We start from the raw sequence: 25,928 nt of genomic DNA on the forward strand, positions 1-25,928 counted from the left end.
AATAATAATAATAATAATAATAATAATAATAATAATAATAATAATAATAATATTTATTTCTATTCCGCTTTTCCACATTGATCAAAGCGGTGTACAGAGCAAAGGAATACAACAATACAAGTACAAAATAAAATTACAATATATACATATGATAAAACAGTGTCAAGAATTTCAAGTACGATTTAAAAACTATTAAACCCAAGTCAGAGCCAGCTGAGCTGATGATCCATGATGCAAAATACATAAAGGGGGGAACCACATGATATTAGAGCACGTGGGGGAAAGCTTGATGGAAGAAAAAGGTCTTAAGTTTCTTTTTCAAGAGATCCAGGGAGGTGATAGAACGGAGCTCATCGGGAAGGGTGTTCCAAATTTTTGGGGCCGAGATAGAAAAGGCTCTTTGCGAGGTCGACGCATATTTTGTGGTCGGAACCCTCAACAGATTCTTCCCGGCTGACATGAGTGTGCGGGGTGGATTATATGGGGAGAGGCGGTCCTCCAAGTAACCTGGGCCCAAGCCATTTAGGGCTTTATAGGTAATTACCAACACCTTGTATTGCGCCCGGAAGCGAATGGGCAGCCAATGAAGATCTTGTAAGATGGGTGTTATGTGGTCAGCCCTGGAACAACCAGCGACCATTCTCGCAGCCATATTCTGTACTAATTGAAGCTTCCAGGTTTGGTACATGGGTTGCCCCATGTAGAGTGCATTGCAGAAATCCGATCGAGAAGTTACCAGAGCATGCACCATGGTTTCAAGGTCCCCCCCGGCCCAGGTATGGTCGCAGCTGGCGTATCAGCTGAAGCTGATAACAGGCGCTTCTAACTGTCGCATCCACTTGGGATGTCAATTGAAGCGACGAGTCCAGAAGCACTCCCAGGCTGCGAATAGAGTCCTTCAAGGTGTCTTGAGCCTGGTCTACACCAGGAAAATAATCCATACTCATCTCAATTCTGGGGTTTTTTTTTAGGAACATATGACCTATAACCGTATTAACAGTGAAAGCGCTTCTTTTAGGCTTTAATGTGACTTTTAAAAACTCACTTCTTGTTTTGCAATTTCCAGGAAAGTACAATCTTTTTTTACATGTGCCAACCTGCATCAAGTTGGCAGTGGGATAGATTGGTGGGTGGTTGGCAACTGTCACAAACAAACAAACAAGCTTCATTTGTATACCACATCATACCACCTAAGCAGTGTCTAAGCGGTTTACAACTGTAAGCTAATTTGCCCCCAGCAATCTGGGTACTCATTTTAGTGACCACAGAAGGATGCAAGCCTGAGTCAAGCTTGAGCCCTTTTGCTCGCAACTTTATGGTTTTGAGTGAGTGGCTGCAGTACAGGCTGCAGTACCACTGTGCCACCAGGGCTCCTAAAAATGTTTTTAAAAAATGTTCAATGGTACTTCCTGAGCACCAGGGTTGCCATCCGCTGCCCAGCCAAGCCCAGCAACATTGAAAAATAAAAATAAGTTTCTATCTTCTCAGGGCTGTCACCACTGCCTTCCCAGCACAGCACTACTAATGAAGTCACTTCCTCTGAGGTCAGAACGAGGTGCCCAGCCATAAGATCAATGATGGGTAGGTGGGGGGTTGATCTGTCTCCCACCTGTTGATAGCATGCCTTGTTCTGACCTCAAATCAAGTGACTTCACCAGCAAGGCTCTACTTTGCAGGGGTGATGTGTGCTTGGCTGGGAAGGTTATAGTGATACCCTCAAGGAGAAGGAGGCGGGGGGGGAGCAGTGTTGCCCCAAAAGGTAGAGGCTTGAAATGCCCCACCAGAAATGCTAATGCCCCCCCTTGAAATGTTGGGGAATATTAAGTAGCTCAAAGGCTTGTGAGAAGTTGAGTAACTTGTGCTAAGATCTTAATAATAATATTAATAATAATAAATAATTTATTTGTATCCCGCCCAATCAACAAGGAATCCGGGTGGCTAACAACAGTGGCAGTACAATAAAAAATACAATAAAAACAAATGAATCCCTTCCCAGCCCCCCCAACCATATAAAGCAGACAATAAGAATAAACAATATCAATACAGGAAACATAAGAACGTTACAATCAAACAAGGTTGATAAAAAAGACTTTCCCCAACCCCTCAGCACAAGTTAACATCAAAACAATATTAAGCAAATTAAATATAAACATAATATGATAGAAAAAAAAACCATAAAAGTAACAATTTCAGTATATCAAAAACCATAATCTATGTAACATAATAAACATCAAAAACTACAGTTTATCACAATTAATTTTTAAAAACCCACACACAATTAGAACAAAGTTCAAAGGAGGCACAAACAGGTGCGTGCTCTCCTCCTCTCCCAAGTGAGGGAGCGATGGAGATAACCGATGTTACCAGGCAGGAGGTAGTCCCAGCAATACCAAAACAATTACGATGAAACTCATTTCAAATAACTGAGAGGCTTTTATATTTAATTATTTATGTACAGTATTTATACCCAGCCCTTCAGCCTAAAGCCTCTCAGAGCAGCTTTTCTTCAGAAATGTGCAAAAGTTGCACATTCACACATCCAAGAACAGAGCCAAGCATCCAAGATTCACAGAAGAGAGATTTGCAAAGTTTGGATAGAGACAATTAAGGGTTAAATGGCATAATTACCAGTCCAGCAGAGGGATGTCTCTTGAAAGGATACTGCTAACTTAAGAAAACATCAGTAAAGAACAAACATGGAGAAAAACGTTGAAAACTCAAACAGCCCAGAGAACTCCAAAAGAGAGAGAGTGAACCCTGAAAATTAAAGCAGTGTCCAAAGCTGCACATTGGGGGGGGGGGGGGGGGGATGAAAAAGCAAGAATGCAGGCAACTGGGACAGTGACCTAATCTGAGGGTACATCTCAAAAGAAGTGGACTTAGGAAAAATGTGAGAGACTCAGCAACAGCTGAGGCAACACCCAAAAAGATATGAACAAAGAGGCTTGCATTTGGGGAGTTTATTATATTCACAAACCTTCGCTTTGGGCATGGTTTGTGTGCTCACAAAACGTTTTGGAAAAGCTTTGATATTTTCCTGAAAACTGACCAACTACTTCATAAAACTATGGCGGGTTACAAACCACCATGAAGGTACGCGCGGAGTGCGTACTAGGGTTAGGGAGGTGCGGTGCTTCCACACCTCCCTAACCCTAATACGTGCTCTGTGCGTAAAAAATGATGGCGGCCGTTTCAGACGGCCGCCGTCATGAGGACATCACGGCCGCGCCGCCTCTACACGGGGCGGCGCGGACGTGACATCCTCACTCCGCGCCAGGGCGCCTAGGGCGCCCTTTCCGCGGACCAGGAAGGAGCTCAGTTTCGGAGCTCCTTCCTGGTTTGCGGCAGCGCTTTGCTTCACTGGGCGCAGCCTTCAGACGGCTGTGCCCAGCAAAGCAATGGAGAAAGGGGCCAAGCCCCAGGGACACCCCTTTTCAGGCTGCGGGGAAGTGGCGTTTTGCTGCTTCCCCGCAGCCTGAAAAGCGGCGGATCGGGGCCTCAAAGGCTGCCGTTCTGGCAGTTGAGGCCCCGATACACCGGGGAAAGGGGCAGGTGCAGCCCGCCCCAAATGGGCGGTCTATAACCAGTGAGTTTTTTAGGCATCAATATGTCAATGCATTGATAAGATCATAAACAAACCTTTGATAATAAGACAGTCAACAGAGATTTAGGGTAACCTTAAAAAAGGGTAAATGGGGTCTGGTCTCTGTCATTCTTGACAACACCTTCCTTTTAATATCTGTTTCCTTTCCCATACGAAATGCAAAATAAGATGGCGGGGGGGGGGGGGGATTGTCCTCTTTAGCATAATCCATGTGCTTGCCCTTTTGGTATATTTTAGATTGGCATGGCCTAATCTGTGTGACCCAACAGTGGTATTTCTCTAACTACCTTGGGCCATCATGACTCCCAAAATATGATCATCATCATGACTTGAAGTCATGCTTTGTGCTAGATATTAATTATGAGTTTATATGTATCCAGCAGGATATGCAAACCCAGGTAATAATGGAAATGTGGACATCATTTCTAAGTCAAACCAGTCAAACCAAGTCAAACATTTCAGTTTCAGTGCAGTACATTATGAGGTTGTGTGGTGCTGAATTAGATCAAGTGCTCCTCCATTCCAGCATCAGATCTCCCTCTGTAGTTAACCAACTTCAGGAAAGCTTATGCCCTTTCCTGCTCTTGTTTTTCAGCAGAAATGTAGGGCCATCACATTAGCGAAATTTGGGTATTGCTGCTAGACTTCAGTTGTAGTTTCTATCTAGATTCTGGTAGTGCTTTTCTACCTCAAGCCATGCCTAATGTAAGACTTTGGCCCCATTTTCTATCAACTAAGGCTGGAAAATGTTTGGTTCTCTAGATGCTGTTGGACTCTGGGTAGCCCCATGACTGAACATGGATGATCAAATATGCTTTCCAATGATATCTGGAAGGCCACACTTTCCCTACATCTGTAGTAAAGAAAGTTGGTTGAAGTCTGCTGCCTGCCAAGCCTCATGTTCCTTGAGAATTTTATGTAGACCTCTTTGTTGCATTTAAAAGTGGAATGCTGTTCTGCCTTAAGAAATACCTTAACACATCTGCATATACATATTGTTGTTAATTCCCCAGGAACCACTGAACTTGGTGGAGTGAAAATGTTTCTGCTTAAGCCTATTAAAAATCTTTGCTTTGGCGAAAATTCATTGCCCATGGCTTCTCATCCTGCATTGGATCAAATGGGGTCCAGGCTAATGTACAGCTTCTATAAACAAATGCTCCATGATTAATCACAGGGCAGCTGCATTATAAGATGAGCACAGATTCATGGGCAAAAACATTTTATGCCTTTCATATGATAATTGTAACAAATGAACAACTGTTTTATGGCACTAGGAGGATAATTTTCTTATGTCAGGCAATTCTCTTAACAGTTTCAAGGAAAAGCAGGAAATGATACACCTGTCACATACTCTGTGATTTTAAGCTGTTTGGGCAAACTCTCTTTGTGTTTGCTCTTAATTTTCCTGGAACAGATTCAAGTAAGCCTTTCAGTCCCAGATGTGCAGCTGTCCTCTGTTGATCTTGAGCGCATTGTTTACAGAAGTCACAAATAGACCGGAAAGCACACCAGGGTGGAAGGCTAAAGCTGCATCTTGAAAAAAAACATGTTATTTTGTTCTGTGTTATTTCACTACAAATCTTTATATGTTTCCTGCATAGGAGCTTCATATGCCCCTGATTTCAGTCACAAGTTTTCTTATTTATCTTGGTTTATCAACCTTCCTTCTGCAAAAGATGTTGTTTATAACAGGTTCTTGTCACAATGTAAATTGGGGAAAAAAACAACGGCAGGGGTAGAGAGAAAAAAAAACCAAGTGTAATTTCTTATGCAATACTTATATAAAATGTGGAATGAGAATTGTTGTACTCTTCTGGGAGGATAGGATTTCAATGACAATTGGCCATAGCCACACTAAATGTTGTCTTATCTTGTCCCCTGACTCGGCCCAGGCCCCTTTCACACTTTTTATAGTACTATATTCCACTTTAACTGTCATGGTAAAATCCTATTAAATCCTGGCATTTGCACTTGGGGGGGGGGGGCGGCATTTAGAATTTTCAGCTAGAATTCTAGTGCTCCAAACTACAGATCCCAGATCTCCATGAGATGCAGCCATGGCAGTTAAAGCAGAATCTTAGTACTGTAACTATGTTCTGTTAATGGGATATGTGTATTTTTATACACCCCTTAAAATTTTATTAAGTGAATGTGCCTAAAGAGGCATCTAACTAGGTATCCCCAGCGTCTGATGTGTTTTATCCTGATGAAGTTTTGAATGCAGCATGAATTACCCTACCAGCACTAATGCATAAAAAACATGGTCTGGAAACTGATTAATGTCTGAAAGGCAATGCAGAACAAAGCTGCTCTTTTTTTTAAAGTCAGTATCAGGCTTGTAGAATGTGCAACCCTAGATGATTTTGGGCTGCAGGACTCCCATGAACTTAACCACCATAGCTACTGGAGAAGGATGATGGGAGTTGTAGTCAAGCAACATCTGAAGGACTACCCACCCTTACGAATCACAGTCCTCTTACACTATACAGTACATGGCAACCTTCCTCAAGCTTTGTTTCTCCTGGCTGTGTTGGATGATAAGACCAGGTTTTCCCAAGCAGCATGGCATTGGCTAGAGATGAGGGGTGTTGTTCTCTGGAGAATGTCAACTTGGGGAAGGTTGGTATGCATGCTGCCAAACAGAGGCAAATGATTTCAGCTCTGAATCCACGCACCCCTTTTTGTTACAGCAGAGAGCCACTGGTATAGGAAAGAGCTACACAGGCTCAGCCTACTGGCACATACTAGGTTTTCTGGTCCAGGTCTAAATTGTGCCTTTGTCTAACTCTTCCTGTCATTTTTCCTTATCTTTCTCTGTGTCTAACATCATACAGTTAGGAACTGACAGTGCAATATTTTATGCATATCACCACGCAAAGAAGTGCCACTGGATTCAGTTAATTTAACTGAAACTCAGTGTGTATAGGGTTTCTCCGCTGGAGTCATAGTTTTAAGTTGATCTTTACAACTACAAGAGGAGGTGCATATGGTTGCTTTTTTAAAAAAGTACCTATACACATAAAGAAACAGGAAATTGGTTATTTACAAAGTGTCATACCCTTAAAGTATATTGACTTATGTGAGTAAATCAAGGATGACATAGTAAAAAACTTTTTAAAAATTGTTTCGATAGATAACATCCAGACAAAGAGCTCTGTGTAAGAATTGTACTGGAATGTTTCTTGAAGCCAAGAAAGCACTGAAAATACACCAAAGCTCTTTGATGAATTGATTTCCTCCACCTGCTTCAGTTCGGCTAGGATGTTATCAGTGCACAAATTGGAAAGAATGAGCCAGAGAGGTTGATATTTTTCTGTCCCCCAGACAAACAGACTTAAGATCACAAGTCATGTTAATCCAGTGTGGAACCAGTTGCAACCCAGACAATTTTTGTCATAGATTCAGTAGAAAATTGTGGTCAAAGGACAACAAGGTGGATTGCCATTGCCACTTTCTGAAGCTGAGAGTGTGTGATTTGCCCAAGGTCACCAGTGGGTTTTCTTAGCTGAGTGGAGATTCAAACCCTGGTCTCCCTGAGTCCCAATCCAGAATTCAAACCACCACACCACACTGGATACAAGGAACCATACACATATTGAAAATTGTTGATCATACTGATTCTGGTTGATGGGGCCCCCTCTTAGAATGCAGTTCTATGGCTGCTGAGCATCCCAGGGTCTCTAGGATCTCCCTCTTCTAAAAGTAGAAGAGTAGACCCTTGGAGGGGGAGAGACCACCCTAGATCCCACCTCTCAGCCCTGTGCAAATATCCGTGCCCCTACCTCTCTGACATCAGTCTAAATAAATTGGGTCTTTTAATGCTCTCTGCACCACTTTGCTCAATTCTGGAGCCAACCGAAGAAATACCACCATCCTGTATAGATGGCTTTTACCCATTTTACAAACAGCAGATGAGATCCAAAACACACTGCAGAAATAAACCAGTTCGAGATTGCTTTAACTGCCCTGGCTCAATGCTAAGGAATTCTGAGAACTGTAGTTTTGTGAGATATTTAGCCTTCTCTGTCAGAGAGCTCTGGTGCCACAATAAGCAACAGTTCACAGGATTCCCTAGCATTCAGCCAGGGCAATTAAAGAAGTCTCACATTGCAGTGTGTTTTGGACCTGAGACTAAAAGATACAACACTATCCAATTTCTCCAATGCTGAGCAGGGCTTGGATCAAGAATTTAGCAATTGGTCTACAGCCATAACTGACCTATTTACTTCTTTTGTAGCATGCAAGTTAGAACATTCCAGCATGAATGAAGAGCTGATGTTCTGTGTAATTACTTTGTTTCTTGATGGATTGTTAGCATTTTTAAAAGACTCCTGTTACTGTTGCATTCCCTCCCACTGCCTCCAGATTCTTAGGTTTATTTTTAAAAGGGAAAGGAAAGCCTATAACCTTTTGTATTTTGCCTCTGTTATCTCCCCTAAATTCTCCCTGTCCTATTAACTTTGCAGAAATTTAAACTTTATAGGATTAATCCTTTCTCCGGATATCTTAAGTGGAAATAAAAACAGACTAACACAGCTCAAATAATGAAGGCTTTGTTTATGTCACACCATCTGGACACTTTGAGGCTTGAATTGCTACAAACCTCTATGTTGACTGGCCTTGATTCCTTAGCCTGTGGAGAAGACCAGGCACAAATTACTCTCTTCCTGTTGTACCAATTAAAAACCACAGGTGCAACCCAACTGTAATGAGGAGTTCTGCAGAGACATATGCACTGGAGACCCATCATGTTGGACATGTGCTGGAGGGTTGTGTTTCCTTTGTCACAGGACCCTTGAACCTTCCCCCCAAATGCACGAACCAGATTGCCTGTGTCAGGCCCCATAAAATAACCAAGTCAGAAACATGGTTGTTGAGACACACTAAAAACATTAGTTTCATCTTAATAAGCTAGTTTCTCACTTCAGGGCTATATGTTTAAAACAGGCATACTGAGTTGGGATGTGGGTGTCTTTGAAAGCCATCTGACACAGCTGTATTGCAGAAGGGGAGCTTACAAAGCCCACAGCAGAACATGACTCTCAAAGTAAGCAAGCCACACACTCCAATGAAAGACAATTCTCCTCAACTGTACCAATACACAATTCTTTTCTGAATAATGGTGTTAATACTGTGTTAAGAAATGGGGCAGCTAGTTTTTCACTTCTAGCTCAGTCTTGTTATGAAGTAGCCAAGTGGGAAAAGACAGGGATGGAGTGGGGCAAGAGTAATATTGTTACTCTTATAGCAAGCCCTGAGCTCCAATATACAGAACTAAAAAATGCTTTTCTGTTTGGAGTAGTTGGACTTCTGAACATCTGAAATAAGACAGAACCAGTAACGTTGTAGCTCTGCCTCACTGCAGTGCCCCACCCCAACACATCTCTTGGCCTCATTATGGGCTCCTGCCCCTTCAGATTTTTGAAATTTAGAAATTGACTTCTCTCCTTTGAGCAGCCAGAAATTATGGTACCAGCCTCCAATTTTCTCACTTTCTTTTCTTCCTTTCCTCAGGCTGCATATGGGTCACAAAGCAGCAGGCCATGAACACAACAGCATGCTCTTTGACTGGTGGGGTCATCATGTGTTGCCTTTTTGGTACATGTCTTGCTTGCAAAATTTAGGAGGTATGGGAATATCTATGGACTATGCCATCCATATACTGGATCTCGCATTTGCACAGCTGATCATGCTGCAATACACATTTTCTCCTCCCCCATCAAAATATGCTAGGTGAGATGAATGCCTTAAAAAAATGCAACCGCCTGTGCAACAGTTTATACCTGTAGAGCTCCTCTTGCACAACCATACAATATATGCACAATGTTGTCTGAAGAATGTACTGCCAGCAACATGTACCAGTGTATGTCCCCCACGGGACTCTAACCACAGAGTTTCTGTAAGCATCATCAGTCTTCACTCTATTAATCAGGTATCTTCTCCTTTGTGGGATAAAAATGATTTGGTATTTGGGACTCTACCTTGTTTCTTGGGCACACATTACTTGTCCTTTGTGACTAGCCATGGATAGTTCCATGAGACTGTTTTGTGCTAGTGCCCACAATAACTTTTTAATTTTTCCCTTGTGTGCACAGGTCTCCAAAGAAAAATGCACCTGATGTACACCTGGTATTGTAGAGTGATTATGAACTGATATCCAAATAAACTGTTTTGAAATTCCATAAGTTTACAGATTCCTTTAACCAACAAATCCTTTCAATATAACACTTGTTACATTTTGGACATACTAAAGGAGTAGAGAAAGAAACAAGGCTACATGCCTAGAGCAGAAGAGCTGTATATGAAACCAAATGTGCACCTGGCTGGGCATTTAAATTTCATGACATGCAAGACTGATTAAAGTAAACACTTCTTCTGAACACCATCCATTAGTGATATATATTTGTGTCACAATTATTTCTTTCATTAACTAGAAAAAGTTTTTAAAAAGGAACAAACACAAACCATTAACTATATGGGTAAATAACGGACTTGTTAACTTGCATTGCCCTGTCAAACTTAAATGTGGGGCAGGGGGTGATGGTGGTGATGGTTTATAAAGGGAAAGTTCTTTCCACATATCTTAATAAATGGAGACTCTTTCTCTTTCTTTTCAAGTAGCAATGTTTACCTGAAAGTTAGAAATAAAAGAGGGAAAAAACAACAATCCATAAAATGGCAACTGGAAAAATTGTCAGGTTTCAGTTGAAGAAAAAGAATTAGCTTATTATTTTAAGTATCAGCCTGAAACTAACACTAGAAACATGTACATGAGTTCCTTGTTTCCAAGATGATCCCAAATCATCTTTTCCAACGGTTACATCAAGTTGGCCTAAACATTCATTGTTAGATAGATCAGGTTCCTCATAAAGATCTTATCATATATAATACATTCACTGTCCATTTGAGCAAAGTCTGTATTAATTATCTATATGGGAGAAAACAGGGTATTAGTTTTTTGGAAATATCCTATACTAAGAAAAGGCTCCCCTACATTGCAATGCTGCAAGTGAAAAAAAATGGAAACCCAATTCCACCCATTTTTTATGCAATAGAATGCAGGACTGTTCACTACTTATCAGGACCAAAGTTCAGTAAAATTCAGTTCAAGGTGTGGACTTACAGATGGCTGGTTCCTAAGATTGTTTGCTACTGGCATCTGCTACTGCAAAAATATCCCTATTTTAAATGTAAGTCTGATCTTGAAACCAATTGCTAGTAACATGTGAGAAACATCTTAGTTCATATCTGCATATTCAGTCAATAAAGCTGCAAAGATACTAACAGAGTCTGCAGACTCATTTCAGGCACTTCTGCACAGCAGTCACAATATCTTCCAAAATGTTGTCTCTGTTCTCCTTTGTAATCTAGAATCAGAAAAAAGAAGGCAGATATCAACATAAAAAGAATCTGGATTGGTAACTGCTATCAATTCATTAACTGAAACAATGATCAATACAGCATGGATGAAAACATGGAGACAAATTCCTGGGAAGGTGGAGATAAATGTGTCCCTGCTTAGAAGGACAAAATTTGAGCACTGTGGAATTCTCATTCAATCTTTCATTCTTAAAAAGGCATTAATAATCCCTTCACTCAAATTCCATATTAGGAAAACATTCCTTCCAGTTCCATGACATCTAATCCAGGTTACCCAACTTATTTTTAAATCAGGCCTGCACAACATACGGCCCAGGGGCCAGTTGTGGAACAATTTCAAGGGTCCTCTGCTGCTTAGCTTTCTCCTGAGGAGAAGGCTGGGCGGTGGAGGAGGAGAATGGGAGAAGACATACCCTGCAAGTCTCTTCCGCTGCTCGGCTTTCTCTCAAGGAGAAGGATGGGTGGAGGATAAGGATAGGCAAGCACTTGCCCTACAAGTCTCCTCCTCCATCTAGCTTTCTCCTGAGAAGGCCAGGCAGTGGAGGAGGAAGTGGAGCAAACATTCAACCATCTGCAGCCTTAAGAAACTTAGTCTATTTTAATTTTGGCCCCTACCTATGGCCAAGTTGTGCAGGCCTGCTTTAAATGCTTAATAGCAAGCAGGTTAAAAAGATTACATATGCTATCACAGAAGTGAAGATATGCAATCAGATGCAGTGGACATGGATGGTACACCACCAAACCAGAAAAGATATGCAGGATTTATCAATGCTTGCAAAGGGAGAAAAATATGATCCTGGGAAAGACTGTACAAACAATAATGTTCCTTCTTGAGGTCTGAAACAATCTGTAGACAAGAGATTGAGGGATACTGAAGGGCAGGGGTCGGCAACCTACGGCCCACGGGCCGGATCTGGCCCACCGAGGCCTTTCTACCGGCCCCCGCGCAGTCCTGCCGCCGATTGCCGCCGTTTCCGCGCCACTCCGGGCACCATTTTATTTTTCAAAATGGCGGCCGAAGTCTCGCGTGACCTTTCCCAGGACGGGAAAAGTCGTGCAAGACTTCGCCGCCATTTTGAAAAACAAAATGGCGGCAAAGGAGGAAGAGGAGGGCTGCGTGGCCTGCGGTGGAGGAGGTAAACGATGAAGACTGGCACCGCCCTCCCCGCCTCCCCGTGGGGCTCCACGTGGCCCTCCCAGCCTCCCCGCGGGGCTCCGCGCGGCCCTCCCCGCTTCCTTGCGGGGCTTCGCGTGACCCTGCGTTGCCCACCTCCTCCTCTGTCTCCTCCATCTTGCCCCCAGGCCGCACGGCGCATGGAGGAGGGGGGAGAAGAAAGAAGAGGAGGAAGGAGGGAGGAAGAGCAGGAGGAGGCAAAGCAGGAGGAAGAGGAGAGGGGGCAGCAGGAGGAGGAAGAGGAGGAAGAGGAGATGTGGGCAGCAGGAGGATGAAGAGGAGGGAGGAAGAGCAGGAGAGAGAAGGAAGGAGGAAAGAGGAGATGGGGCAGCAGGAGGAGGAAGAGGGAGGGAGGAAAGAGCAGGAGGAGGAGAGGAGATGGGGCAGCAGGAGGAGGAAGAGGGGAGGAAGAGCAGGAGGAGGAAGAGGAGATGGGGCAGCAGGAGGAAGGAAGAGGAGGAGGAAGAGCAGGAGGAGGAAAAAGGAAGAGGAGATGGGGGCAGCAGAGGGAAGGGAGGGAGGAGGAGCAGAGGAGGAAGAGGAGATGGGCAGCAGGAGGAGGAAGAGGAGGGAGGAAGAGCAGGAGGAGGCAGCAGCAGGAGGAAGAGGAGGAAGAGGAGATGGGCAGCAGGAGGAGGAAGAGGAAATGGGGCAGCAGGAAGAGGAAGAGGAGGAGGAAGAGCAGGAGGAGGAAGAGGAGGAAGAGGAGATGGGGGCAGCAGGCAGGAGGAAGGAGGAAGAGCCAGGAGGAGGAGAGAAGAGGAAGAGGGAGATGGGGGCAGCAGGAGGAGGAAGAGAGGGGAGGAAGAGCAGGAGGAAGAAGAGGAAGATGGGGCAGCAGGAGGAGGAAAGGAAGGGAGGAAGAGCAGGAGGAGGAAGAGGAGATGGGGCAAGCAGGAGGAAGAAGAGAGAGAGGGAAGAGCAGGAGGAGGAAGAGGAGATGGGGCAGCAGGAGGAGAAGAGGAGAGAGGAAGAGCAGGAGGAGGAAGAGGAGATGGGGCAGCAGGAGGAGAGAGGAGAGAGGAAAGCAGGAGGAGAGAGGGAAGGTGGTGAGTGGCCAGAGGCCACTGGGGTTTTTTGTTTTATTTTGCCATCTTTTAATTGCTAAAAGTCTCCCTGCTTGACAATGAAGTGTGATGATGATGATGATATTGATAGACGATGAGGATATAAGCCAGCTTGAGAGGCATGGAGGCACTGTTTCTGAAGCCAAAAGAGTGTCACCTTCAAAGTGTGTTTTGTGTGCTTTAATGCTAACAATTCCCCTTGCTTTGACATGATAGTGTGGTGATGATGATGATGATGAGATGATAATGATATGAGTCAGCTTGAGAGGCATGCACGCACTGTTTCTGAAGCCAAGAGAGTGTGACTTTCCAAAGTGCCTTTTCTGTGTGTTTTTGGTTCTTTAATGCTGAATTGATATCAGAAAGCTCTGAGGCAAGGCCACATGTAAATTGCTGTGATTTTTACAAAACATGCACAGTGAAGAAAACACAGTCCCTTGACCAAGTACACACTTCTGAGAAGTACACTGGTCCAAGAACGGTGAAACCACCTTGAACTGTTTCAATATGCATGAGCCATGTAAAACCATGCTAAGTGTTAAACCCAGGGGTTTAGTTATGGAATAAGCCTCTGAAATATGCAAGAGGCCATGTTAAGTAAAGCCATGTGAATGCACAACTGTGCTGTTTGTGGGTGTTTTGGAATGCAGGTGTGGGGTGTTTGTCCAGAAAGGACCGAGAGAGGAGAGGGCATGCACCGCCTCCTCCTCCTTGCAGGGCTTCGGTGGGAGGCTCCGCCCCGGAGGGTGGCTCCGCCTGGAGGGTGGAAGCCCACCCCCCGGCTTCGGCCCCCCAACTTGTCTGAGGGACACCAACCCGGCCCCCGGCTCCAAAAGGTTGCCTACCCTTGCTGAAGGGAATGCTTGAAAACATTCCAATAATATAATCTGCATGAGCTCAAACAGCATGAATTAATTTAGGCAGCTGGAGGATGGGATAGTAGCAAACAGGTCATGAACAGCCAGTAAAGATCAACTTGCCAATTCACTCTAGTCTGGAGATGGTCTCTGATGTGATTCAGAAGGAAAAGAGAATGAGATGGATGTGAGGGAAAGCAGAGCTACAAATCAATGTTCTTTGCAGCTTTCATCAAAATAAATTGACATGAATGAATTTAAAACATCTTGGGTATTCGTCAGTATTGATTTTGCATCCAATATTCCTGGTTTCATGAGGCTCAGTATAAAGACAATCTGACATGCTGGTCAGAAGCAAACAAATGCAAGACAGAGCTATGCAGACAGAAGAAAGTGGTGTCTTGCAACACACACAAGGACTAAGAAAATAACATGATGGGAAGTGGTAAGAAGAGCTGATAATATCCCAAGAGCCTGGAAGGTGCTAAAGAGCCTAGAAAAATCTAGATGCTGGAGTGCTAAAATCTGGTGCTGGCTCCAAGGAATCTGGATGTTTTTGAAGTGCTGGTGGCAAATAAAAATCAACAAAAGGAAAGTGCTTCAGTCATACCTCAGTTAACTAAGGGCCAAAACAGATAGCCCAATAAATCCGGCTTCTGAGTAGCTTGGGGTCATGGCATTTACATGCTGCATGCCCCAAAGTCACCCGGAAGCCACCCTCGCTGACCAGACGTGGCCAGGTTCATGATGCTCCAGGGGTGTGGCCTTGACACGCTGCATGCTGCCAGAGCACCGGGAAGCTTGCTTGGGGCTGCGGTAGGGCCAGAAAAGCCAGCTTTTTGTCAGCCCAAATAGGAGTGGATCTTTTCCGCTCCTATTTGGGCTGGCTCCACTGTAGATTGGGGCTGCAGCATGTGGTTGCTGCAGCTCCACAGTGCACAGCTCCCCCAATCTGCCATCTTAAGCCCACTGAGATTTCCCTTTTGCTCCATATCTTCTGTCTAGCTGGAAGCATCTTTAACATCAGCATCAGCAATGGGAAGATGATGAAGAAAGTCTGGAGAAACACAAACTTTCAGTGCCAGGTTGCAGCAACATGTCTGCAGTAACAAATGCAATAAAGCTTGAACTTGGGGTTGGAATGGGATCCTACTCCAGCCAATCCTACTGGAGCAGTATGTGCTGGCCTACAACAAATGTAAACAGCCACCACTTCTAGAATCGCTTACTGAAAGTGTGAACAGCAAAACAGAGAGAAAAGGAGAAAGCAGATTAGCCTGCCTCACCAGCTCTCCACACCATGTTAAAAAAACATAGATCTATATATTTGGTCACCCCAATGGAAATCATAATGAAAGTAGAGGCCAGTAAAAGAAAAAAGACACTAGGTTTGCACAATTCTTGGTTGAACAAGTACTTGTATACCTTTAAAGCTTGTGTGAGTGAGGAGGCCCTTTACCACACTCAATTGTTGTTTGCTCCCCACTAAAAATTCCAGCTCCACAATGAAATTTCCCTTCAGTCCCCAAATTTCTAGTATTGTATACAATGAGACACTGAAAATAATTCACACATAGAACTCTTATTTCTGTTGTGCTTGTACTCCTTAGGTAACTTTGCCTGCCCTTTAACTATGGAAGCCTGAACTAAACTTCTCAATCCATAGAGGACATTTTAAATTACTGCAGCAGTAGAAATTTGAGGACAGAAAGAAAACTTCAGGGAGGGGGATGCAGAATTCTAATTAGGTGAGCAATGGTGTCATTTTTGCCTCCATATAACTACACTGCTTGCTGGTGGGATAACCTCCAATGTTAAAGTGGATCTCTGCCTTTGATACTCTTAAAAGTTGCATTTTACCCCCAAATAAAGCCTTTTGATTTTATTTTTTCATTATAAAAACTTGTTCAAAATTAAAATAGATATTCAATCAAAGTCTAAGCTGGGCTAAGCAGCTATTTTAAAAGTGTATATCAGCTACTTACAGTGAAGACCTTCACCTCCTTGTTAGTCCTAATCTCCTCCACAATCCCCAGGAGCTTTCCTTTAGGCACTGGGATGGTTCCAAGCATCACAATTCCTGATCCACTCAGCATTTGACGGACAGCTTGAATAAATGACTGGCTGAAGAGCTCCATTTTACCAATCTCGTCAATTACACAGACCCTTTTCACTGCACTACTGCCAAGATCAGCCTGTGAGAAAAAACACGTACCTGATTAAAGTGCTCACCAAAAAAAAAATGAACAAATTTATAGATGAAGTCAGTCATTATTCTACAGCTACACAATACAAATGGATCAAGTGCAAGAGAATGTTTCTTTGAAAAATACTTTACAAGAAAAATTGAAATATACAAAGGATTTGGACTGGTGCCAATACACATCCAATCTGACTTCAAGGAGCTGGTGATTACATTTAAAACTCTAAATGGCTTTAAACCATGATATTTCAGGGATGCCTCTCCTTTTGTATTCACCTGGTTTGATTGCTGAGATCTGCTATGGAAGCCTTTCTCTGCATTCCTCCATTGGGAGCAAGACACAGAAGAGAGCCTTCTTTCCTGTGAAGGCCTGACTGGAGCCAATCTTGGCCTTATTCTAGTGCCATGTTCAGACCTAGCTGTTTACCTAAGTATTTTTGTCCCAATAATCGTGGCTTGGTTCTGGGCTATTAGACTATACAGTTTGTCTTCTGTCTTGTTTTATTCTGTGTTAATTAAGATGAATTGTTTATACTTGCGTGAAAATTGCTTTTATGGTTTGTACCTGACTTTGAAATGTCTAGATAAAGGGCAGGAAGGAAATAAAATAAAATAAAATAAATACATGGCTCTCTCATATTTCCTGAATGGCACCTACTAGCCAGGACAATAGCAGCACTGCCTGTACAAAATACCCATCCACAAGCTGCCAGTTACTCTACTGCAGAAGTACAAAATTTGATATTTCCTTTAAACCCAGGTGAGAGGTCCACCTCCACTGCCCACAATAGAAGAATACAAAACTGAAAGTGGACTTCCAGACACTTCAGGTTTCCTTTGGGTTCCTTAGGTTTTCTGGGAGTGATACAGCCTATGGTAAATCCTCCGAGACAACAATTTATTCCTTAGACCCCCAGGGATTTCCCTCCTCTACTTTGTGTGATTGTCAGAGTCTATCTTGGCTTCTCTCTCTCTTTAAGGATGAAGGTTATCTGGAAAAAACCCACCAGTTAGGACAAGAGGAAACTGAGACAGAAATAAACAGGAAACAGGACATAATCTTGCTTTATGACTGGTTAAACCCTGGGTTTTTTTTTTAGCAGTTTACAACCCCACAGTTAAACGATTACAAACAATCATGAAACTGCACCGCCTCCCATTTTCTCTTCTGGGTACAATTCACAGTACTGGTATGGGTCTTTGCCAAGGTAAGCCTAAGCACTTTTACTCACAGGTCAGTGTAACTGATTTCAATTAGACTTATGCCTTAGTAAGGATGCAAAGAGTCTTGCACAGACCTTGGTCCAGCATACCTCAAGAAAGCACTTCATTCTATGGAAACTCCCATAACACTTGACACCTTTAGGAAAAGGCTTCTCAACTTTTGATCTTCTAGTTGTTCTGTATTTCAACACCAGAAGCCTCCACCAGCACAGCCAATGATGATGGATTCTGGGAGCTGAAATCAAAACACTGTTATGATCAAAGGCTGATAACCATAGCTTTAAGGAACACCCTTCTGACAGTCCTTTCACTCAAGGAATCTATCTGCTTTAGTCCAAGATGGCCCTTTATCATTTTGAAACTATACATAACCTCCCTCCTCTCCTTAGGTAGGTATTCAAGTGATCTGCCCTGAAGTCACAGTATTGATTTACTTACTTGCTACATTTATGTCCCACTTTTCTTCAACAAGCTGAAAACATATATGTCTGTCCTCCCTATTTTATCCTCCTTTTTATCCTATTTTATCCTGTGGAATAGGATAACAAGGCTGAAAGAGAAAATGAATAACTCCAAGCCACCTACCAAATTTCATGGTTGAGTGAAAATTAGAACCATGTGCTCTTAAGTTCCAGTCCAACGTTGGTCTATGTTGAATATGAAGATTATTTTAAAATGATTTATACCCAGATTACTATTGTGACTGTGGCGTGGGACAGACCGCCCCAAAAGGACAGCCTGCCGGCAGCATAATTCCCTCCAGAGGGAAGCCGCAGCTGCCAAACTGTGTGGCTTTCCTCAGGAGAAAAAAGAACCTGGAAAAACCAGGTTCTTTTAGTGCTGTAGGGCGGACATCATGAGTGCGCCAATAATGCACTTGCGATGTAAGCACATGGCGCTTATGTCACAATGGCGGTGCCCGTGTACATGGGACGCCACGATTGTTATGCCACCGTACCATGCTAAGGTTAGGGACCATATGGTTGTCGCGCGGTCCCCAACCCTACAATCGGCACCAGCACGGCACAAAAGGACAGCCTGTACCATGCCTGTGTTTTGATTTTGATGCAGGTATAAATAGTTTTTAATTAAGCAATATCTTTACAAGTTTTACTATCATGTCTCATAACTATAAATTGACAGTCTTAAGCTTTCTAAAACGATACCGCTTAGGTGAACATTTAAAGATGGTATCCTGTATCTACAGTTCTCCTTCCATATTCATGGGGGTTAGGGTAATGAGACCTGCACAAATATGGAAAAATCACAAATAACTCCACCCCCCACTTAGAAGCCAGTTAAAGGGAAGGGTGAGCAAGGGAAGAGGAGCAGGAGTGCACACTCCTTTTTTCCTCACCTTCCCATCCCTTTAATTGGCCCCCTGCCCCTTCTGCTCCCCATCCTCTCCTTGGGCAGCCCAGGGAGATAATGGGGAAGAGAAGGCAAGAGGTGCCTTGGTCCCTCCGAGATCCTTTGTCTCCCCGATCTTCTCCCTGGGCATCCCAAGGAGAGCATGGGGAAGAGAAGGCAAGAAGTGCCTTGGCCCCCCCCTTTGCCTCCCCAATCCTCTCCCTGGGCATCCCAAGGAGAGGATCAGGGAGGAGAAGGCAAGAGGTGCCCTGGACACTCTGAGACTCTTCTCCTCCCCGATCCTCTCCTTGGGGTGCCCAGGGAGGGGATCAAGAAGGAGAAGGGCCTTGGGGAGGCAAGGCACCTCCTGCCTTTGCCTCCTGATCTCTCCCTGGGCTTCCCAAGGAGAGATCAGGCAAGGAAAGGGAGGAGGAATGCCTGCATTAGCAGCCTTGATCTCGCAAATAATCGAAACCGTGAGTCTCAAGACCGTGAATATTAAGAGTCGACTTACTTACTTCAAAGTAAACTCCACTGAACTCAGCAGGGTTTATATCTAAGAGAGCATAAAGAAGGTTCTGTAAGACATATTTTCATGTTATTTTGCAATCAAATCAAATGATGCAGTGACCCAACACCTGAAATAAATTATTTTGACATGTTATTGTTGCAAGAAATTTATCTGTCCCATGCTATATATTCTTTTGCTAACATTAATTAGCAACAAAGGTTTATGCCCCTGTTGTGTAATATCAAAAGTCCATTGTTAATGAACATTGCAGTGTTATGAATGTATACTCAGAAATCATATTGAGGTCAGTAGGACTAACTAAAATGAAGCATGGCTTAATAGTTTGAGTGTTGGACTAAGACTCTGGAGACCAGGGTTTGATCCCCACTAGGTGACTCACATGCTCTCAGCCTCAAGGGAAGGCAATGGCAGACCTCCTGTGAATAAATCTTGACAAGAAAACCTCATGATAGGTTTGCCTTAGGGAGACCACAAGTTGGAAATGACTTAAAGACACACAACAACAACAACCGAGTATGTAGAGGCCTGCAGACCAACATTTAACTCCTAAAAAATTATTAGTGCAAATCTACAGTGCTATATAAATAAAGAATAATTATAATAATAATAATTAGTAAAATCTCAACCACTATATTGCTACTTCAAAGAATTTCAGCAGCAAATTGTTTCCCGATATGTCCCTATACCTTTGTTTCCTTGTTGTGTATTAACATTGTGTTCAATAATATCCAGTAAGTGCCTTACAATAACAATAAACGACTACTATATTTTGGTGTTCCCCCCACCCCGCCACAAGTCCTTAACTATTGTGTTAGTTTGTCTAAATACATGACCCTGCACCTAGAGAAATAACTGTTGACAGATGCTAGCTTAATGCATATTATTTCGCCCTCCAGGTTTTATCCTACTGTCTAAGCCATTTATTACACTGCTGCTAAATAGCTATGATTATTTTATGAGCAAAGAAAAACCAGAGAAAATGGTTTTCTTAGTAAAGTCTTGCCAAGATGAAGACATATTTGGGCAGTCAAACCTCCATATCCACAGATTCAACTAGTCACAGCTTGAAAATATTTTTTAAAATATAAATTCCTAAAAACAATTTTGCTATTTTATATAAGGGACACTATTTCACTATGCCATGGTATGCACTGGGACTTGAGCATCTATAGATTTTGGTATCTATTGGTGGGTCTTGGAACCAAACCCCAGGGGATACCAAGGGCCCACTGTATTATTTTTTTTCTACATAAGCTCAATGGGCTTCTGCCATGGAGAAGTGTACCATGGCAGTATCTTTCTGTGGTGATGGAACTACATGCTCCCAGGAGGCCAAAAGTTATACTGGCACAACAGCACTGCTACTGGTAGGGGCTCCTAATCCAGGCAAGTTTTTGCTGAGAACCCAGATTAAATGTGCCAAACATATCTTCATGGAATAATGGCCAAATCAGTAAAAGAGAACTGATAGTTTCAGTGGTGAGGGCAGCAGAAAGCCCCAGAAACAACGCTACTGAGCAGTAGTAATAGTGGGAGGCGACACTGGCAGAGGCAATGGTAATGGCACTTTAATTCTTGTTAGTACTGAACTGAAGGAGGTACTGGTAAGCCACTCCTGAATAGCTTCTACCTTGAAAACTCAAAGATGAGTCAATCCAAAATGAAGCAAGAAATAATGTTGTAAGATAAGACTTCCAGGTCAGAGTGCATTCAACCAGCTACAGTGGCAGAGTGAAGGAAAAATATGAAATGCTGTGTCTAATGTCACAACAGGGCTCAAGCAGAAAAAATGACATTAATCTGCTAACATGCTCAGAGGTGAAAGAAAAATTCAGAGCAGTACAGTGCATATAATAGGAATATGTAGTAGGAGAAGCACAAGAACATATGCTTCTAAGCCCCTGCCACCCAGTAATCTATAACTAAAGCACTCCTGAGAGATGTCTGTTTAAAAAAATCTCCAAAGATGGAGAACCTACTGCCCTCCAAGGCAGTCCATTCCACTGTCTAACACCTCTTACAGTAAAGAGGTTCTTCCATGAAACAGGGTAAGTCAGAAAATATAAAACAAGAAATGGAATATATAATAAACATTGCAATACTTGGAGAGAGAAAACTAATGTAGACTGGAATTGTCAATCAGATAATTACACAGTATTGTAGTCTTGATAATCTTACAAAGAAACAGGTGGCATTAATAGTGAGGAAAGAGGTAGTAAGAGCAGTCGAAGGATATAATGCAAAGTATGACTGAATAATACCAATAAGTCTTTACAAAAAATGTATCAATAAAAGGAGTCCAAGTTCATGCTCCAACTAAAGAGGCCAAAGAGAAAGAAACTGAATGATTCTGTGATAACCTCTAGGAGGAAATTGATCAACACACTAAAAAAGAAAATGTTGATAATCACAGATGACAGAAATGTAAAATCAGGAAACACAGCAGAACCTAAAATCATCAGGGAATTCATCCTAGAATCAAGACATGGAAAAAGAAAGTGACTTATCAAATTCTGTGATGCCAACAGTTTGTACATTGCAACATGTTCTTCAGGCAACCGAACAGATTACTATATATGTAGATGTCACCAAATGGGCAATACAGAAACTGACTACATAACTGGAAGCAGAAGATGAAGAAGTTCCATCATGTCTGCAAAAGCAAGCCTAGGGGCAGATTAAGTCAAGACCATTAACTGCTAGTATCAAAAATTAGTAGAAAGATTTTTAAAAGTACATTAAATCAAACCAGAGTGCCAAAATACAATCTAAAGAATATTCCTGTATAATTTAAGACCATATAAAGAACAGATTTGCAATACTAAGCCTAATTGTATGAACCAGAAGAACATGGGACAGCAGACAGAGATATTGTTAGGCATGAGTGCAAAAGGACATTATCTGTAGCCAAAATGAAAAGCCTCACTGGCTAACAAATGAAATTTTTCAAACAGTTAAGGACAAGTGAGCCACAAAAGTAAAGCTGACAGAAATAAAGCTAGAATTCTGAACAAAACTGCTCAAGTGTGTGTGTGTGTGTGTGTGTGTGTAGAAAAAGAATCATTCTAATAATCAAGCAGGCAAAGACAACATACGAGATAAAATAAGAGACTTCTACAAGATCCAAAAAATCAAAGAACAATTTAAATCAAGAGTAGGGATGTTGAATTATAAACAGGGAACCATATTATATAATCATGACAAAGGTAATGGAAGCAATACAATAGTGATGAAGGAACAACAGATTCCTTCAAAGTAGAACCTTTTCATGCAGGATCTATAATTTTAGCAAGAGAACTGGAAGCTGCCCTCAAACCACCTGGAAGAAATAAATCACCAGGAAAAGATGACATACCAACAGAGATGTTTTTAAAAGTAGAGGCAGAATGCATTCAAACTCTATCATAATTCTAGCAACGAATAAGGAAAACAAAACCTCAGTCCACAGACTAGACATGTTTAATATTCATTCTGGTCCTCAAGAAAGGGGATCCAAGGAAGTGTACTAACTGCTAGACCATTCCATTAGTCTGCCATGCAAGTAAAATGATGATCAAGATTTTACGGCAAAGTCTTTACCATATACGGAAAAAGAAATACTGGACATCCAAGGTTGAATAATAAAAGCAGGAAGTCCTACAGTTCATACAGCAAACCTGAATTGGCTAATGGAGCACACACAAAAATTTCAGAAGATAACCAATTTGCGCTTTATAGATTACAGCAAAGCCTCTTTGTAGATAATGAAAAATTCTGGATTATTCTAAGAGTAATGGAAATTACACAAGATTTCCAATCTGACAGCAGCTAAGGATAAGAAGATGTAAAACAGAGAAAATGTAAACAGAAGGTTCATCTTGCGTAAGAATGTATAGTACAAATGTTATTTTAGTTTTAGTTATTTGTAGGTTTTTCAGGCTATGTGGCCATGTTCTAGAAGAGTTTATTCCTGACATTTCGCCAGTATGTTCTAGAACATGGCCATATAGCCAAAAAAACCCACAAAAAACTATGGATGCCAGCCATGAAAGCCTTCGACTTCACATTATTTATTTGTTTTAATATTAATAAAGAATACACACACACACACAATTTGGACAAGAGCCCACTGTGAGGACCGAATACAGAGAAACAGAATAGTTTGCAACTGTCAAGAGGGTCAGATAAAGCTACATATTATCATCCTATCTGCTTAATTTATTTACAGAACATATTGTAAAAAGAAGGAACACCAACAAGATATACAGATGCCACCATATTTCAATACTAAGAGAAAATAGCAAAGACTTGGAATGATGTCTGGTTAAAGCTAAGGAAGAAAATTTCAAAAGAGGTTTACAACTCAATAATAAGAAAACAAAAGTAATGACCACAAATTATTTACACAACATAAAGCAGGTGATGAACACATTGATATAGTCAAATCAAAATGGAATCAGTAATCAAGAAACCAGAAGAAGACAAGGACTTGGAAGAGCAGCTATGAAGGAACTAGGCAAGTTCCTCAAATGAAAGATATATCACTAAATTCCAGTCATCTGGGCTACATTATTTCGATTTTCTATATATGGTTGTGAAAGTTACATTGTGAAGAAGCTGACGGGAAGAAAATCAACACAATAGAAATATGGTGCTGGAAGAGATATTTACTAGCACTGAGGACTAACAAAAAGACAAATATTTATTAGATTTATATCCCGCCTTTTCCCCAAAATGATAAATGGATGAAAGTGCAAATCAAGCCTAGGTTCTCACAGTAAGACAAAATGACTAAACTGAGGCTTTTGTACATATATCAGATGGTACAACTCACTGGAATAGATAACAAACTCAGGAAAGTGTAAGACAGTGGGAAAAGAGGGAAAGCGCATAACAAACTGATTTACTCAATTAAGGAAATCATTGCCCTGAATTTCTAAAACCTAAGCAAGGTTGTTGATGACCAGGGCTTTCGGAAACCTCTTGTTCATAGGGTCACCAAAAGTCAAGGCCAACTGGATACACCACAAAATACACAGGGCACAAGATGTTTCATTTAGTGGTCATATAGTTGAACACATGGGGCTGAAGCACACAGCCCAGAAGGAGCTGCATGTGGCTGCCCCAGCCCTCATCGCACCAAGACTGCAGCAACCGCACAGTCTGCTTCCCAAACGGGCCACTGCCACAATCCCAATGAGCTGCTGGCAGGAGCGGATTTAATCTGCTCCTAAAAGGTCCGGCTCCTACCCCGTAAACACATCTTCAGCATGGCTTCCAGGTACTTTGGGGGCATGTGCCATCTGAACGCCATGCCCCTAAAGCAGCCGGAAGCCACTTTATCTGGCCCATGTATTTTAGGCCATGTTTACCTAAAACCTAAATGGTGCTGCATGAGAACAAAACCACAGTAATTTAAGTGAATGTATACATTTGTACATTTTAGTTTCATTTTAGTTTCTGAGCAGCATCACAAAGTGTTTTAGGATTCACATCTGATTTTTAACAAAATGTTTTCTACACTAATACAGTATTTTCTGAGTTCATAAAAAGGAGGGATATTACTGAAGTATTCTCTGCTTTAAAAAAAGGGGGAAATTACAGAAGTGAATCATATCCAACAAAGCAGAGGAGCAAGTAGATGGTCTTCTGTCAATCAACTGGGTCTCCCACTAGCAAACTGCCTTACATTTTTACTATCACTGGCCCTTATCACACGTGAAACTGGAACTCCAATCCAGAGCCAATTTGAAGTGAAGAGGAAGCAGAGTCAATTCGAATCCAAGGCAATTCACCTGATGAATTATCACACGTGAAGAACGAAATTGTGGTCATTCCTGAGTCAAAGCAGAGCGAGTGCACATTGAATTACCCCACCAGTATATACCATGCAGAGTCACCAGTTTGAATTGGCACCCTTGCACATGCTCAGTGGGGCTCTGAACACATTGCAAACCTTTGCACTTCTGAGGTGAAGAAGGGGGGCCACTTCCTGGTTCCACTTTCACGTGAATGCTAGCCTCACGTGAATGATAGAGAATGTCACCTATCCCTGCATGCCCTCTGCTTCATCCGAACGTATCACTGGTAAAATTATTATTATTATTATTATTATTATTATTATTATTATTTTGCAGTGAAAGAAAATTTTAGTATTATTAATAATATTTCAATAATAATAATAATAATAATAATAATAATAATAATAATTTTTTCCACTGCAAAATAATCAGTGTAGAAGCTGAAGGTTTACCTGGAAGTAAATCCTTGGGATCTGAAGGAGACCCATTTTGGAGGATTGCAGAAATGATCCGGTTTCCCTTATTCTCCATGCTCCCTAAAGTACCACCTCTCTGAATCCAATCCACTCTCCTTCCCTTTGTAATAGTTGCCTTCTCTTAGATTGCATCTGCACTGGGGAAATAATTCAGTTTGACACCACTTTAACTGTACTGGCTCAGTGCTACGGAATTCTGGGAACTGTAGTGTCATGAGACATTGAGCCTTCTCTGCCAGAGAGCTCTGGTGCCTCAGCAAACTAATAACTTATTATTA

General features: G+C 42.1%; 1 protein-coding gene across 5 annotated transcripts in view; it reads right to left on the minus strand.

The window, feature by feature from the left end:
• The window catches only part of NTPCR (nucleoside-triphosphatase, cancer-related), a 34,276-nt gene that overhangs the window by 2,957 nt on the left and 5,391 nt on the right, over positions 1 to 25,928 (minus strand). Inside the window, exons 4-6 of one of the 5 annotated variants that reach the window (XM_042446571.1) lie at positions 16,071 to 16,280; positions 10,893 to 10,974; positions 6,599 to 6,617 (exon numbers count right to left, since the gene is read on the minus strand). In XM_042446571.1, the coding sequence (XP_042302505.1) occupies positions 10,906 to 10,974; positions 16,071 to 16,280 (279 nt within the window). In that variant the 3' untranslated portion in view covers positions 6,599 to 6,617; positions 10,893 to 10,905. Of the gene's footprint in view, positions 1 to 6,598; positions 6,618 to 7,685; positions 8,241 to 9,789; positions 10,975 to 16,070; positions 16,281 to 25,928 lie in introns of those variants that run through there. The other 4 variants (XM_042446569.1, XM_042446570.1, XM_042446568.1 and 1 more) reach the window with 4 other exon arrangements.

This window comes from Sceloporus undulatus, chromosome 1 (genome assembly GCF_019175285.1).
Source record: "Sceloporus undulatus isolate JIND9_A2432 ecotype Alabama chromosome 1, SceUnd_v1.1, whole genome shotgun sequence".
In the NCBI taxonomy this organism is placed as follows: Eukaryota; Metazoa; Chordata; class Lepidosauria; order Squamata; family Phrynosomatidae; genus Sceloporus; species Sceloporus undulatus.